The 14,689-nt window shown below is 34.8% G+C and overlaps 4 protein-coding genes across 4 annotated transcripts; 1 reads left to right on the top strand and 3 right to left on the bottom strand.

Annotated features, from left to right (window-relative positions):
• Positions 1–730: 730 nt before the first annotated feature.
• GRIK2 (geminivirus rep interacting kinase 2) lies at positions 731–7,110 on the top strand. Its single transcript, XM_021422060.2, is given in 13 exon segments — positions 731–1,353; positions 1,686–2,073; positions 2,798–2,872; positions 2,951–2,995; positions 3,324–3,354; positions 3,357–3,397; positions 4,669–4,756; positions 4,862–4,986; positions 5,541–5,636; positions 6,140–6,206; positions 6,312–6,427; positions 6,556–6,634; positions 6,767–7,110. Coding segments are annotated over 12 exon segments (1,245 nt in total). The 5' UTR covers positions 731–1,353; positions 1,686–1,752; the 3' UTR covers positions 6,928–7,110.
• Positions 7,111–7,602: 492 nt separating this feature from the next.
• Positions 7,603–8,869, bottom strand: LOC149527445 (putative serine/threonine-protein kinase PBL12). Its single transcript, XM_089782808.1, has 3 exons — positions 8,578–8,869; positions 8,165–8,314; positions 7,603–7,911 (listed from the first exon to the last, which is right to left on the bottom strand). The coding sequence occupies exons 1-3, from the start codon at positions 8,764–8,766 to the stop codon at positions 7,633–7,635; spliced, it is 618 nt and encodes a 205-aa protein (XP_089638934.1). The 5' UTR covers positions 8,767–8,869; the 3' UTR covers positions 7,603–7,632.
• Positions 8,768–11,936, bottom strand: LOC110411773 (uncharacterized; the record flags this gene model as incomplete). The annotated part of the gene is made up of 7 exons (XM_089782908.1): positions 10,948–11,936; positions 10,713–10,852; positions 10,115–10,212; positions 9,775–9,968; positions 9,141–9,599; positions 8,913–9,026; positions 8,768–8,790 (listed from the first exon to the last, which is right to left on the bottom strand). Coding segments are annotated over exons 1-7 (1,206 nt in total), but the record flags the coding sequence as incomplete, so codon positions are not given.
• A 149-nt stretch (positions 11,937–12,085) lies between these two features.
• Positions 12,086–14,291, bottom strand: LOC110411772 (Translation elongation factor EF1B/ribosomal protein S6 family protein). Its single transcript, XM_021422062.2, has 6 exons — positions 14,127–14,291; positions 13,853–13,969; positions 13,645–13,714; positions 12,795–12,909; positions 12,567–12,680; positions 12,086–12,464 (listed from the first exon to the last, which is right to left on the bottom strand). The coding sequence occupies exons 1-6, from the start codon at positions 14,210–14,212 to the stop codon at positions 12,301–12,303; spliced, it is 666 nt and encodes a 221-aa protein (XP_021277737.1). The 5' UTR covers positions 14,213–14,291; the 3' UTR covers positions 12,086–12,300.
• Positions 14,292–14,689: the final 398 nt, after the last annotated feature.

Raw genomic sequence — 14,689 nt, 5'->3', positions numbered from 1 at the left:
TATCTTCAATTTTGTTTAATCTTAAGAAATGTAGATAAAATTTTCAAACTTGTTTAAAAAATCAAAATTAAACTTCAAAATTCAACAAGAGACAAATCAGGATAAATTACAATTTTACTTTTTTTAGTTTGATTTATTTTAGAATTTAATTTGATTTTTGTTTCAAAATATTGAAAATCACTTTTTGTTCAAATCAAACTAATTTTAATATTTGACTTTGAATTAGAATTAAACTATATTCAATTTCAATATATATTATATATACACTTTATTTTATTCATAAAATATAAAATATTGAAAAAAATAAATTTAAAAACTAATTAAACTCATCGTCTCAATTTTAAAAGAGTTAAATTAGAATATTTATTGAATTAAATTGAAATAATTATACGTAGATCATTGAAATTCGAATATTTATAAATTAAAATTAAATAATTTAGTTTTCTTTTAATTGATATTTTTGTTATTTATTTTTTGGTTATTTTAATAAAAATAAAAATATTAATGTCTTGGATGAAATCTGTGGATACGAAATTGGTTGGAAATTTGATGCTGGTGAGGTGTAAATTTGTGGTTGGATGACAACCTCCACCACCAAACATTACACAGCCCAAAACAGACCAACTCGTTTCTGCTCGGTAGTTTCGAAAATTACCTTTTCTGAAACGTAAAAAAATAAAAATAAAAAAACCCAAACAAACAAACACGCTCGCAATTTAAGAGCGACGCATGGTTTTTTTGTTTTGTTGGTGGCAGCTGGACGGCTTTTCCAAGAAAAAAAAAAAGGCATTTTCTGTTGTATTTTTGTTCTCACACTTGCGTATACTCTTTTCCCCCAATTTCAAAACCTTAGATCCCTCTTCCTTCGTCCACCACCATAAAGGAAAAAAGAAATTGGAATTTCTGATTTCTCTGATTCGTATTTCGATTGGAAACAGAAAAAAGACAACGAAATCGTCGCTTGGATTTCGCAATCCTATTTCCTTTGAAGTAGGGTGTCAAATTCCTAATCTTTCATCAAAGCGTTACGTACCTTCGAAATTTGATTGTCTTTTCTCGTTGTTATAACCGCTACGAAGGCTTCTTCTTTTTCGTCTTCTCAGTGGTTCATCTTTCCCAGAAGAAATCAAATTAAAATTAGGCTTTATATTGTCATTGTTGCTTTTTTTTTTGGGGGGGTATGTTTGGGGATAAAAAGGTCAACTAAAAAAAGTGGAGGTTTAGCGATGTTGGGTGAGAATCGCAGTGGGTTTAAAAGTTGTTTCTTTCATTTGGCTGAATGGCATCCTTTGGAATAGCATAGCTGATTAGGGCATCAAGCCCTCTTTGATTTATCCTCTTTTTTTTAATCAGGTAATATGAATTTGCTCTTCGCATTAAGTCTATTTAGGATTCTATATCTTGCTATTTTACTATTTTGAATTTAATGAATCAATTGCGTTTGAATGTGTATAATGTGTATTACAATTTAGTCATTTTCTAATTTTTAATTAAATACAATATCGCCTATTAGCAATATTCAACGAAGTAAAAACAAAGTAGTATAAGTAACAACCTAAGGAAGATCAAATTTTTATGTAATATGTATATGCATTTAAGTTACTCTTAATCTTAACCTGGAAATTACTATGGGCAATTTCATGATATAGGTGGTCTATTGGCCTAAGCTTATGCTTGCTTTGCAGGTTTAAGATTTGTGATTCGTTGTGCAGAGAGCTGTAATTTACTACTTTCAAGGTTTTGAGTGTTCTAATGTTCAGTAAGAGCTTTTCATTTGCTAAAGCAATGGGCTGCTGTGGTTGCTTTGGCTTCACAACAAAGCCCAAACAATTGTCACGGCCCAATTGCAGGTCAAACTTTCGAATGTCCCAGGAGTTTTTGCTAGATGAAGAAATAGAAGAAGAGGATGATTGTTCATATAATGGTGAGGTTACCAGCAGTGCTTATGGAGATGAAGTTGAGAATCTAAGCCGTGCCAAGTGTTCTGAAGAGATTTTGAGGTTCAAACTTGACAATGGATTTATTTGCAGGCAATTTCCTGTCAAGGAAACCAACAAGATTATTCGCTCAGAGGTTAGCATAGAAATGAATTTTGTTGCCTTCGATTTCTCTGAACTTTTTTGACATATGATGGCCTTATTCTTGAGTCTGCCACTTTGTTATCTTTGATATGAGTGCTGCTTAACCTTTACTATGTGTGTCAGCTTTGCAAATATGCATGTATCGGGCGACTTCTGTCACTTTACACCTCTTTAACATGCAAAATTGTTTCCTTCTGAGCAGATGTGCAATTTCTTAGTGGATTTTGATCTCATGGATTTATTGTGTTTGTGATGGGCATTTTATGGTGGGGTGCATGAGGAGTTTGCTATTATCATGTTGTTCATTATGCGTCTAAATAGTTCAACTGTATTGCTAAGTTGATGGACGATCAGTTTGGAGACTAATATGAGCTACTTATGCAGCTTTTGATGCTATCAATGAAGTGTAGCATCACTGTTCTTCCCTCTTGCGGGAATGTAGCTCTGTTCTGAATTTGGTCTTTCATTTGTTTCATGATTGTGGCTATTTTAGCATCTACAGTTTTATTTGCTATGGTAGTATATCTCATTTTCTTTTCCACTGGAGGAAACTGATACTGAAATGTCATGTACATTAATATTGTTGTCTTGTGGATGTGTTTCAGCATGAGAGATATTTTGTGTGCTTTGTATTATGTAATTATACGAGTAAACTTCATTTCATTGTTGTTGTTTCTTATGCTTAATATGTTTTGAAATTTCAATGTCATTTTCAGGATGAAAATGGGAATAAGATGGTTAATGAGTATGTGCGTGAATACAAGATTGGTTCTGGTAGCTATGGGAAAGTGGTAAGGATATCGTTGATAGACACTTACATAATTTTTATAAAGGAATTAAATCTTACTATTTTGTTTGTTTGAGGGCAGGTTCTATATCGAAACAGTGTAGATGGAAAGCACTATGCAATTAAGGTTAGTAGCTTGTTTCAATGCAGAAGCGTTCCTATGAGGGTTAAAATGGCAGTTAAAACTGAGAATGAATGTTTTGATGCAATTCTGATGCAGTATTTACATGGCTAGTGTATGGCTCCACTTGGAGCTGCATTTATTTGTTTAGTAGCAAAGTTGAAGCATTTTAAATTAGAGAAACATTTTTTCTTTCATTAGGTTCTTATAGGTTACGACGTTATATGGGATTTGGTGTTTTTGTTTTCTGGATCTGTTACAATTGAATGTCAAATAAAGGTTTCATCTGCAATCATGTGTTTTTCTTTTGCTTTTTTTAATATTTATATTACAGGCCTTTCATAAGTCTCATTTATTAAAGCTGCGGTTGCTCCATCAGAGACTGCAATGACTGATGTTCTTCGCGAGGTATTGGCTTGATATTTTGTTTTCCTGATGTAACCACTCATATATATGGTGGATCAGACTTTCCTTTTTGGGGATTCAAATCTTTCTTATTTCCCATAGAGCCATATGAAGTCTATTTTATGTCTGCTGTTTAGTGTTGTTTAGTGTACAGCAGTCTATTTGGTTCTTTATGTTTCTTGGTAAGTTCAAAAGTTGCAATTTTCATTCTTCAAGTTTGATTTAGAATTTTAATCTAGTGCATTGGGTTTATATGCCATCAGTTTATGAATTGCTATTTTAGGTTATTCTTAATCTAGCACTTTCATCCACCCTCCTTTCTCTTTCCTTGCGTGATGACAAATGTAATTTGCCCCACTTTGAAATTTTCCTTTTTTCTCCTTTTCTTTTCTCATCTTTTCTTCTAGGAGATTTTTTCACCTTCTCCTATCACAGCTCTCCCTGTCTCATACCCCTGCCACCCCGCCATGCCCCCCTCTCCACCACACACAGTCTTAATTTTCTTTGATGGGTTTGCCAGAATGAGAACAACCACAGTTTTGAGGAAGAGTCCCAAACTGTGTCATAGGATAGCAGTAAAGGATGATTTTCGTAAGTTGCCCTATTTTATTTAGCCAAAATTTTGTATGCTTGTGGTAGAATTGGAGGGTAAATGTGCTGCATCATTATTTCTTTTATACTATTTTCACTTCCTGACCATGGGAGTATTAAGAAGGAAAAGGAGAAAGCCAAGGGAAAAGAATGGAGGAACAGAACTGTGCAGAGAGCGGAGAGAAATATAGAAGTTATTGTCATATTTTTGTGTGGTCCCTGTGTTGGTGAGAACCCATCAAATTAAGTTCCTGGTTTAGTCTTTTGCCCCTATCTAATTTGGTTCTCTTTTTCTCATATTTAAAGGCTGTTATCCTCCTGCAGTCCTTTTCTATAAAATAAATTGGAAGCTAACTCAGTCTCCAACTCTTTTCGTTTCTTTTAATGGAAATTCAGTCTCTAATTGAGCAAAAGAATGAGCTGATATTTGGTTTTAATATGTTGGCATTGGTATTTTGCCATCCACTATGTATTAAGAAAGAGGAAGGGGAAGAAGAGAGAGAATTTGTAAAACTATTTGGTTAATTTCCTTGGGGCAAAGAGGGAAGGTGGAAGAATATCGGGAAGTCTAGGTTCGTGTGGAGAGCATCTAAAGGGCTGCTTTAATTGTCTACTGTTGATAAGTAGAGTACTTCTTATTTTTAGATTACTGGCCATATTTATCGTATGCATTTTTCTTGCAGGTTCTAATTATGAAAATGTTGGAACATCCTAATATAGTTAATCTCATTGAGGTGATTGATGACCCAAGAACGGATCAATTCTACATGGGTATTTATATTTCCTCTTTCTTTTCTTTCTCTATCAAGTGATGTGCTCAAAAGAGTCATTGAGTTAGCCTTATTATTGACTGCCATTGCCCTTCTTTTTGTTCAGTTCTTGAATATGTGGAAGGCAAATGGGTTTGCGAGGGTTCTGGTCCTCCAGGAGGCATTGGAGAAGATACTGCTAGGAAGTATTTGCGAGATATAGTATCTGGGCTTGTGTACCTCCATGCTCATGTAGGATTTTAAACACCTACTTTTGTGCATGATTTCATTTCTTGTTTCAATTCTTTTTTCTAATTTGCACTACTTTATCTGGGTACATGTGTGTGATATGGTCCAACTAAATACATGGTTACATATATATGAATAAAGTTTTTCTTTCAAGCATGTGTAGAGAAGATGAAGTTGTTTTTTCTTGTCTTGCTCTTTTTCCTTGTTTGATCATGTTCATGCAAACACAAACACGGTTCTTAAGGTTTTCAGTTTAAAAGCTGCTTTCCTGAAGAAGAGAGTTGGCCAGTTGTGATATCTATGATATAGATGTTCAGCATCATGTCCATGCATGTTTAATACCCTGTGTTTTGATGTTTTGATGACGAAAGTTGTTGATCAACGGATCTTCTAATTTTCTTGTTGTGGTATTTCTTGTCCCTGAGTCCTTACTACTGGTTGAAAGTTTGCACATTCTCCCATGAATTTTACTTTTTTATGTAAAGTATCTTGTTTCCTGTGATACAAAATAAAGTCATTTGTTACTTATTGCTTACCTGTGTCTTCTTTTATTCTAGAATATTGTGCATGGAGATATAAAACCTGATAACTTGTTGATTACTAGCATGGGTACGGTGAAGATAGGAGATTTTAGTGTCAGCCAGGTGTTTGAGGTGATGATTCTACTGCACCCTTAAATGTCCTCATATATATGACTTGAATGATAGTATTAAAGTTTTATTGTTTTTGACTGTGGAATTTATGTATACATATTTATATTGCTCTCTCTCTCTCTCTCTCTCAATGAACCTTTCTTATTTTGTGCTGTTTTACTGTTTATTATTTCAAATATAAATATATGAGCTACAAATTTTGTTGATAGGCAGTTTCTCTTAGACATGAGCTATTGCAGAAGGGGTAATTTACTTGATAGGATACATGCAATTGTTTTTATAAGTTCAGTGCACTAAAAGTTTATTGGATGAAGCTCATTCGAAAAGATTTGGTTGAAGGTTTTTAACAGAACTTTGTCCTCGTTAGCTCTTATTCTCTTTGTCGCATTTTTATTTCCTTTCTTTCACTTTTGTAAGTTCCATTGAACTTAAAAATCTTTTTTGGTTCTGTGGAAGAAAGTTTTGTATTTGCTCTTGTGAACAGAATCATTTTATTTCTGTAGGATGACAATGATGAGCTTCGCCGTTCTCCTGGGACTCCTGTTTTCACTGCACCTGAGTGCTGTCTGGGTCAGTGTTCCCTCTGTTAGCTCAAGCTATGCTCTAGTATCCTGAAGATTAATTAGAGAACATAGTGTATGTTTGTTTTTGACCATGCATGAAATCTGTCAACAGGTTTAACATATCATGGAAAAGCTGCAGACACATGGGCTGTAGGAGTTACTTTGTATTGTATGGTACTGGGAAAATATCCATTTCTTGGAGAAACACTTCAGGATACATATGACAAGGTATGCGGATTGCTTTCTGTCTATCTCTCTCTCTGTCTCTTGTGCACACATGCACACATTCTCTCTCTTGCTTTTCCTTTTTGTTATATCTCCCACAGCCAACAACATCATTCATTTTCTTTCTGCAGATTGTTAATAACCCTTTAATTCTGCCTAATGACATGAACCCAGAATTGAGGAACTTACTAGAAGGACTTCTTTGCAAAGGTTAGTGAAATCTTTCTTTCTGATTTTCTGGTCTGTTATACTCAGAGCTAATGTTTATCAATTGCCCTACCATTTATTTCTCACTTGGCCTTGCTGTCCTTGGTGATTGTGAAAATGTAAAATATTTTTCAGACCCAAAACAGAGGATGACTTTGAATGTTGTAGCAGAGCATTCATGGGTTATTGGAGAAGATGGACCAATCCCCCAATACTTGTGTTGGTGTAAGCGTAACAGCTACCAGAGGGAAGAATCTAATGGGAGAAGTGATACTCACTTGACAGAAACTGACTAGATTATCTTCTGGTTTTGATAATTTTATGTACAGTAAAAAAACTAGGGTCTTCTTTTTGTCCTCTTACACTTTCTAAATTTTGCACCAGAGGCAGATACAATAGCTAAGACTGGAAGCAAAATTTTCTGGAATACATGAGATAAGGTATACTAGGTTCCTTTGATGCAAGGATTGAATTTGTGAGATTTATTATCTTAGCTTTCACACCCCACCTCAGAAGCTTCAGTTTGTGCAGGTTTTCTTCATGCTATAAGATATTTACAGTGTATCAACATTTGCAATGGCCTCTTAGTTTTGTAATGAGAATTAAAAATGTCTTCTCATCGGTTTCACAGCAGTGAACTGATTGTATAGTGAACTCATCAAAAGCTTCAGATGAGAACTGCTGTTGAGAGAAGCATTCTACCTTCATTTTGCATGTTGGGAAATTTTAATTTTGTATGTTTGTAGGTTTTAGACAAAGTTTGGTTGTTTTTGTTACTTTTGCTTTCAAGAATGGCAAAAAGTATGATTTATTTGTACAATATGAAAGTAGTATTTTGTTTGACTTATTACAATGAAACGTGAGAATTACATTTAATTTACTTGTAAAATGAAAAAAAAATGTTTTTTTATTAAATTAGAGAAAAATATGAAAGAGATAATTAGTTGAGTTGGAAAGATGGAACTCATGGAGATGAGTGTCCACAGAGTAGTTTGAATGATTCAGGTAAGCATTTCTCCATATCGCACTGGACTTGGCCTCCCTGATTTTGCTCTCATAAATTGAAAACATCCATCATTTGAAGAAAACTTCCAGACATTTGCTGAGGATGATCTACTCCTTATCGGACTTGTCAAACTGACATCTACGTCACCTTCATGGCAACTTTCATGTTCGACAGTCTTGACATAATTGTGTGGCCTATACGATTTCGGAAGAATATGTTCTTCATTTAAGCTGCTTGGTTTGCTCTCTATTATATATTCAAGAGTAGAAACCACCTGGAACAAGATATTATCAGTCAACCATGTACAAACACATAAACATTCGAGTATTTGGCTTAATAATAGGTAGGTGTCCCCCTAGACATGAAGTTTTATGATCTCTTTTGTTAAAGCCTAATTTTAAGATCAAGTTTAATCTATCCGAAAATTGCGAATACTTATCATCTTTTCTGATAATGGTTCTGATCAAGTTCAATATTGCTTTACAGTTTCTGTAATTAGATTTTGCTTGCAATGCCCTGACATTTACCTCATCCATGGGTAATCTTTTCTTTGGATTTTTGCTTATACATTTTTGTGCCAGTTGGGCCATCCTGTAAAGCTGGTAGACATCATGAGAATTAGCAATTCTAGGATCAAGTAGCTCTAGATACCTCCTTTGCTTGAGAAGTGCTCTTGCCTGTGGAAAATTAGACATAATGTAACTCTACATTCTGATAAGCAAGAAACCCCTAGCCCAGGCATATATCTTGATTCCATGTTTATCAGGTTAATATAAGAGTAAATGTCATGTCTTATAGATGAAAAAAAAAATAGACAAAAGAAAGAACAAGAAACGAATTTGGAGAGGGGGGAGGGGTGGTAAAGAAGCAATGAGTGTAGTATTAAGACAAAACCGAAAGGTTTATTCTAAACGTAAGATTATAGTGTTTTGCATATTACCCATGTCAAAAAACCCTTTTGCCCCAGCTTCTTGTCCATGGTCCTCTGCCCAGTTATCAGCTCAAGTAGAACCACACCATATGAGTATACATCTGTCTGGGTAGACATTGTCCCATTCTCAAGAAATTCTGGAGCTAAATAATAAGATGTCTGAATATTCTCCTGCTTCAAGTGCTTATCCGATTGCATTGTTGCTAGCCCCAAATCTCCAAGCTAACAAAACATATAGTAAGTAACATTTAACATGGAACTTCGAATCAGTGTATAAAGGCTTTACGACGTTTAGATTCAAGTCGTTACCAGTGGTTCAGAGTCATGGTTTAGAAGAATGTTACTTGATCTTATATCTCTGTGAATGATGTTGTTTTCATGTAGATGGTTTAGTCCTCTGGATGCACCCAGCGCTACTCTTAGCCTCTCTGTCCAAGTCAATGGCATAGGGTGATATTCTGCTTGACATGGCACCATTTTCTACGATATTATTAGCTAAAAGCCTTGTGCTGAACAAAAAAAAAACAAAACCACTGATCCAGAATATTTTTTTGTCATATCCTTCTCCTTACTCGATAAATGTTGATTTAGTGAACCATTGCACACATACTCGTAGACAAGCAGCCTATGACTTCCTTCTGCACAGCATCCCAGCAGCATGACCAAGTTGTTGTGTCTAACTCTGCTGAGTGTATCTATTTCTGACTTAAATTTAATGGGTTCTTGAAAGTATATATTGTTGTTTGCTGGCTTAATCACAATATTCAGCTTATTTTCTAGCTGACCTCTGAAAGCACATTGAGCACCACCTTTAGATAGATTGTTCTTTGATGAGAATCCATCCGTAGCAGCATGGAGTTCCACATACGTGAAACCTTTTCTCAATTCCATATTTTGTCTTCTATTGTCACAAATGGTGCAGGCTGGACTTCGAAAAGTTTCCTCAGCTTGCAACCCTATGATTGAATCTGCAGAACTGCTGGTATGTGTAAGTTTCTGATTTTGACTCACTTGATTTGCTTCTGCTTGACCTACAGCATAATTATCAATATTATAACTATTGCATCCCATCTTTTCAGTGAAACAATCTAGGAAACACAATAGTATGAAAATGAAACAAGAAGAAAGATGTGTCCTTAACAATGAACTGGTGAGGGTAACTAGGCAGATAAGAGTAGTAAAGTAATTTGTCACAGTTTATCTTACATCTCGGAAAGAGTTCAATGCTGAAAAGATCTTCTTCTTCCGGGGCCCCTGACATCATATCATCATAAATTACACTAAATTCGTTGAATTTCTCTTTTGGTCCTCTCAATAGCTCAATCCTATTATTCCTCTTCATCCTTGATATCCCACATGATAGCTTTTCCAGAAAGATTTTCTTGTTTTTCTTCATCTTCCTGTTTCATATGTGAACTTTTTGAATCAATATTCAACAGGGCAATTGCTGCTTCTGTTAAACAATCTATTTAGTTATGCTTTGAATGAATCTAAATCTTTGGTTGCTTGTGCAATTTTTTTCATTCTGATTTGATTTTTGCTGTACCTGTCCAGAATAACCCATGTTGCCTTCAAATCTTCCGCAGATTTCAAGGCCACAACTGCTGGTGAAGCTCCTGCAGACACTTCTATCCTAAATTCAACCTGAGATATCCATGAATGTATCTACCATTAGCTCACAAATTTTTACATAAAAATACATTGAAAGCTTAATAATTAATCTAACTTTTTCTCTGCTGGAGAACCTACTTCTCAACAAAATGGGGTGACTGATAGCAAGCTAATAGCATGTGATAACCCCTTTTTTTTGGATGAAATGTAAGACAGTGATTAACTTGGATAATTTTATACCAAAAGCTATTCTTGGCTGACTTTCAAGGTGAATCATGTGGGATCCATAGAACAGAAGAGTCTTGTGATATATGATATTGTTTCAGAATGAACTGAAATGTTTGGGTATTAGTTCTTTTATTATTGGTTAATCATGGTTTGAAATTCCATTGTTCAAGGATATTCTGCTTAAAATAAACCAATATAGAAGTCAGAACTATTCTTATACCAATGGTATATCCATCCTCTTTAACCTGGTGGTTTCCATGCTTAAGAAAGATGTTACTATAAAGACTGGAAATGTAGTTGACTACCTTTTCTGCTTTGTAAAGCTTTGATAGGTCCATTATTTCAGCATTGCTTTCATACGCCTCCTTCCTTGCTGCTTCCCTACCAACAATTCTGTGGTTTGATCCAAACTTTGAACTGGAGTCCACTTTGGCTCTGTATCCCACTTTAAAAGAGTGGAGAAAATTGAGTTTGCATAAATTGAAACAAGCAAATTGATAAATAATCTCATGAGTGCGAAAGGCATGAATGAAGGCTTACAGAGCTTCCTTGTTCCTTTGAAAGATAGCCTACTAGGATTGTTTTTATCATGAAGGACTCCAAGGAGGACAAGCAAATCTCCAGGCTTGAGAAATAAGGCATGAAGTGCCCACCTAATGGCGCTTGAACAAGCTTCTTTAGACGCATCCTGGATCACCACTACCCTTTGAACTTCCATTGGAAAATTCACAACCCCTTAAATCTGTATAGAGCTATCTCTCTATCATTCTTTGCTATAACAAGTTATAGTTATCCTTGGAGGTGACAAGATAAAGATCAATGGGGTTCATGTAGTTTTGTCCATAATCACAGATGACTGGAAACTATTGTTGCAAAATATATGGGACTGGAAATACTGAAAGGTGTTTTTTCTTCCATGACAGAAACCAGGCTCACTGACAGTTGATCCAGGAGAACGTATCTGAAGTTGCTTATTTGGTATATTCCACAACTGAAATGAAGAAAAGATTCTATTGGCTGTTTGTACAAAACATAAAATGGCTCAAATGTTTATATCCAGTAACAATTATTATATATTAATTCACTGCATCTGCAAGCCCTGTCAATTCCAAAGCCAAGCATCGTCAACCATTCCTGTCTTTGTTGTTTGCACCACAAGAAACTAGGACAGCTCTGATGAAAACGAAGTTTTCTTATCGGTGAAACTAGGAATGTGGTTTGCTGTTTTGTTGGACTTATAAAATTGTAAGTGTCTGCAACGAAAAGCACAAAGTTCTTCAGTTAAATGACAATTATTTAAACCGAATCAAATTTTTTAATTAAAAATTTGACAAACTCATGGTTAGTTTTATCAGGTTGTAACACCATCAAAACTGAAACAATTTTTGGTTTACAATGCCAGTAACAAATATTCATGCAACAATCGGCTCGTTTTACTCGTAATTCAATTATGTATAGATAAAGGATAAAGTACATTTCCCCATAAAAGGCTATTAATTAATTGCTTCACCGCCACCTAATTGGTATTTCCACATTCCTTTTCTGTTCTTTATTTTTCCCAGATAAAGATAAAAGTAACATTTAATCTAGCAGAAAATGAAGATCCAAACGGACATCAATGACTTCCAATCCCATCTATTGTTAAATAGCCTATGCAATTATCTGTTCGTAGACAGACTTAAACTGAATTAAAACATTGAACATTATATTAGAAAACCATTTTTGCAAAACATCTCAAAGTCCTTAAACCTTTTCATCTCTCCTCAATATAAAGCAGAAGCAGTAGAAAGCACAGGCCAAACGAAAAATAATATAGGGGGCAAAGCAAAGGACAAAAGGTTGACAGCATGGCCAAAATTGGCTAACCCTAACGGATATTGAATAAAAGGTCGTCTAAATTTTGTTGAATGCAACTATGTCACAACTTTGAACATATTCATTGCAGGGCTCCACTGTGAGTTGCTCCTCAATAAGGGTATCAACAGATACAAGGTCGTCCACTATAGTAAGCATGATCTGGAGCTTCTTAATGCCGTAACCAACAGGAGCCAGTTTTGCTGCACATATTCAACGTAAAAAATAAAAACATTAGGGAAGGCATTGTGCATACAAATCTTTTTGACACATTTAAAGCGATAGAAATTAAAATCAAACCATACATGCTCCCCACAAAAGACCAGGCATCTCAATGGCTCGAACAGCTTCTTCCAACTTCTTCATGTCAGTCTCGTCATCCCATGGTTTGATATCCATAAGCACAGAAGACTTTCCACCTGCAAGATTCAAAAACTGTCAAACGAATACAACAAACAAAGCAGCAAAATGAAAACAAATGCATCCTTCACATGGAAAACAGACAACTTATTCTAATCAACACAAATACTTACTCTCTTTCTTCTTAGCAGATTTCTTAGCAGCTTCCCTCTCATCTGCTGCCTTCTTTTCCTCCTCTGTCTCATCACCAAACAGATCCAAGTCATCGTCATCATCTGCAGCGGGAGCCTGCCAGTAAAAACATGTAAACAAAAATTGACTAAACAATTCCACTAGAAAAACTGATAAATCTGGTGACCAATGCAGAGATTAAATAGACTATCCAACAGTAACATTAAGCTTCAAAGTTATTAGCCCTATTTTAAAGGCAATTGCTCTTCTTGCAGTAAACTTGCGGAAACCAAGGGAAACAGAAAATTCAAATTTTGAATCCAAATTTCTTAAGGAGGAGGAGCAATGACGATTGAGTAAGGCTAGGTTGTTAATTTAAAGGCATTCCATAAAGGGCAACACCAAGGTAGAGTTCTTTAGATAACATTCATGAAGTTCCCAATTTATAGTGATCAAATTATAACTATAATTGATAATCAAAATAGGCAGCTGGACAGAGCGTCTTAAATAGATCACACATACAAGAATTTAAGAGAAATTGAAATTTTTAATATTTTATTTATATGGGTGATTTATGATAAGCTTCCATTGCTCATCAACTGTCATCAATTTTGTGTAAAGAGGTTGTTTTCAATTAACTATTTACATATTCTTGATGCACTCGTTGAGTTATATTGATCTACAAGCTTTAATTTTTACCTTTAGTTTTCATTAACTCGTTTTCAACAGGGAACTCCATGAACTTCACTCTAAGTCTTGCCCTTGCTATAACAACCCTTGACTAAGAGGTAATGAAACTAGAACTTAAAAGACAAATATTAATTGGGTCCAAGAAGTTAATTTGTGACACACCTCGGCTTTAGGAGATTCGGCTGCAGCAGCTTTGCCACCAAGTCCTACGCCAACAGCATTTCCAGGGAAGCTACACACAATTAAAACAACATAGGCATTTTTAGACATTATATTCAGTAAAAGTTCAAAGACAGATCTTACCGTGTACCAAAAAATTCTTATTCGTAAAAGGGCAACATGGTAATAAGAGAAAAAAAAAAACCATTACCTGGCGGCAAGATGGGAAGATACACAGTTATACCACTGGCTAACATTGGGAAAAGAATCACCAGGATTCTTCAAAACAGCAGCATAGACTTTTATGTCATCCTTGGTCAGCTTATCCCTGAAAAAAAAAAAAAGAAACCCAAAAAAATTCACTATCAAATCTATGAAAGAAATATACATATCTTTGCTTTTGAAAAAAAAAAATTCACTATCAATATTTAAAAAGACGAATTGGGTTTTAGGAAAATAGTATGAAGAAGATAATTGGGGCATACCCAGAGATGTATGATTTGCCAGAGAGGAAGTCATCAAGGGATTTAAGGCCAGACTCAGTGTGGAGATCTGAGAAAGTGATGGCCATTTTGGGAATTGGAAGAAGATAAAATGAAGCAAAGCCGGAAAGAGAGGAAAGCAGAGTGTGTAAGTATGAGTGGTATATATATGCAGTAGTAGTCAAATGTGAGGGTACCAAAACCCTAGATATATTGCAATGGCATATTCCCCTTGGATGGCTTCATCTTCGGAGCTTCAAGAACCGGACCCGGTTCAAACAAGGCATAACCACAATCGAATATCTCTGTAACTTTAATAAAAAGTCTATCATATATACAAATCATTTTTATGTGATGGTGAAAACGTTACGGCGTTATGTGATAATTTAATAGGATATATTAACGTTACATAAAATAAAATAATAAATAATATTTTTTAATTATTAATTAATTATTAATATAAAGAATTTTATTAAAGTAATTAAAATTTAATTTAAATTTTATTAAATAGATTTTTAAAATAAAAATAAATCCAAATATCAACCAGGATAGAGAAATCCCTGGCA

This window comes from Theobroma umbraticum, unplaced genomic scaffold, assembly GCF_002168275.2.
Source record: "Theobroma umbraticum cultivar Fairchild unplaced genomic scaffold, ASM216827v3 scaffold_95.0, whole genome shotgun sequence".
In the NCBI taxonomy this organism is placed as follows: Eukaryota; Viridiplantae; Streptophyta; class Magnoliopsida; order Malvales; family Malvaceae; genus Theobroma; species Theobroma umbraticum.
The sequence above is the reverse complement of the archived record's forward strand: the minus strand, read 5'-3'. Positions and strand labels throughout refer to the sequence as shown.

Excerpts from the sequence above, each read along its gene's own strand:
- LOC110411772 (XM_021422062.2), bottom strand. The coding sequence starts at position 14,212 with ATGGCCATCACTTTCTCAGATCTCCACACTGAGTCTGGCCTTAAATCC. Across the intron at positions 13,715-13,852 it reads TCTTCCCATCTTGCCGCCAG|CTTCCCTGGAAATGCTGTTG; the intron begins GTAATGGTTTTT and ends AATTGTGTGTAG. Across the intron at positions 12,465-12,566 it reads TGGTCTTTTGTGGGGAGCAT|CAAAACTGGCTCCTGTTGGT; the intron begins GTATGGTTTGAT and ends GAATATGTGCAG.
- LOC149527445 (XM_089782808.1), bottom strand. The coding sequence starts at position 8,766 with ATGCAATCGGATAAGCACTTGAAGCAGGAGAATATTCAGACATCTTAT. Across the intron at positions 8,315-8,577 it reads AAAAGGGTTTTTTGACATGG|GCAAGAGCACTTCTCAAGCA; the intron begins GTAATATGCAAA and ends AATTTTCCACAG. Across the intron at positions 7,912-8,164 it reads AAAGATTACCCATGGATGAG|GTGGTTTCTACTCTTGAATA; the intron begins GTAAATGTCAGG and ends ATCTTGTTCCAG.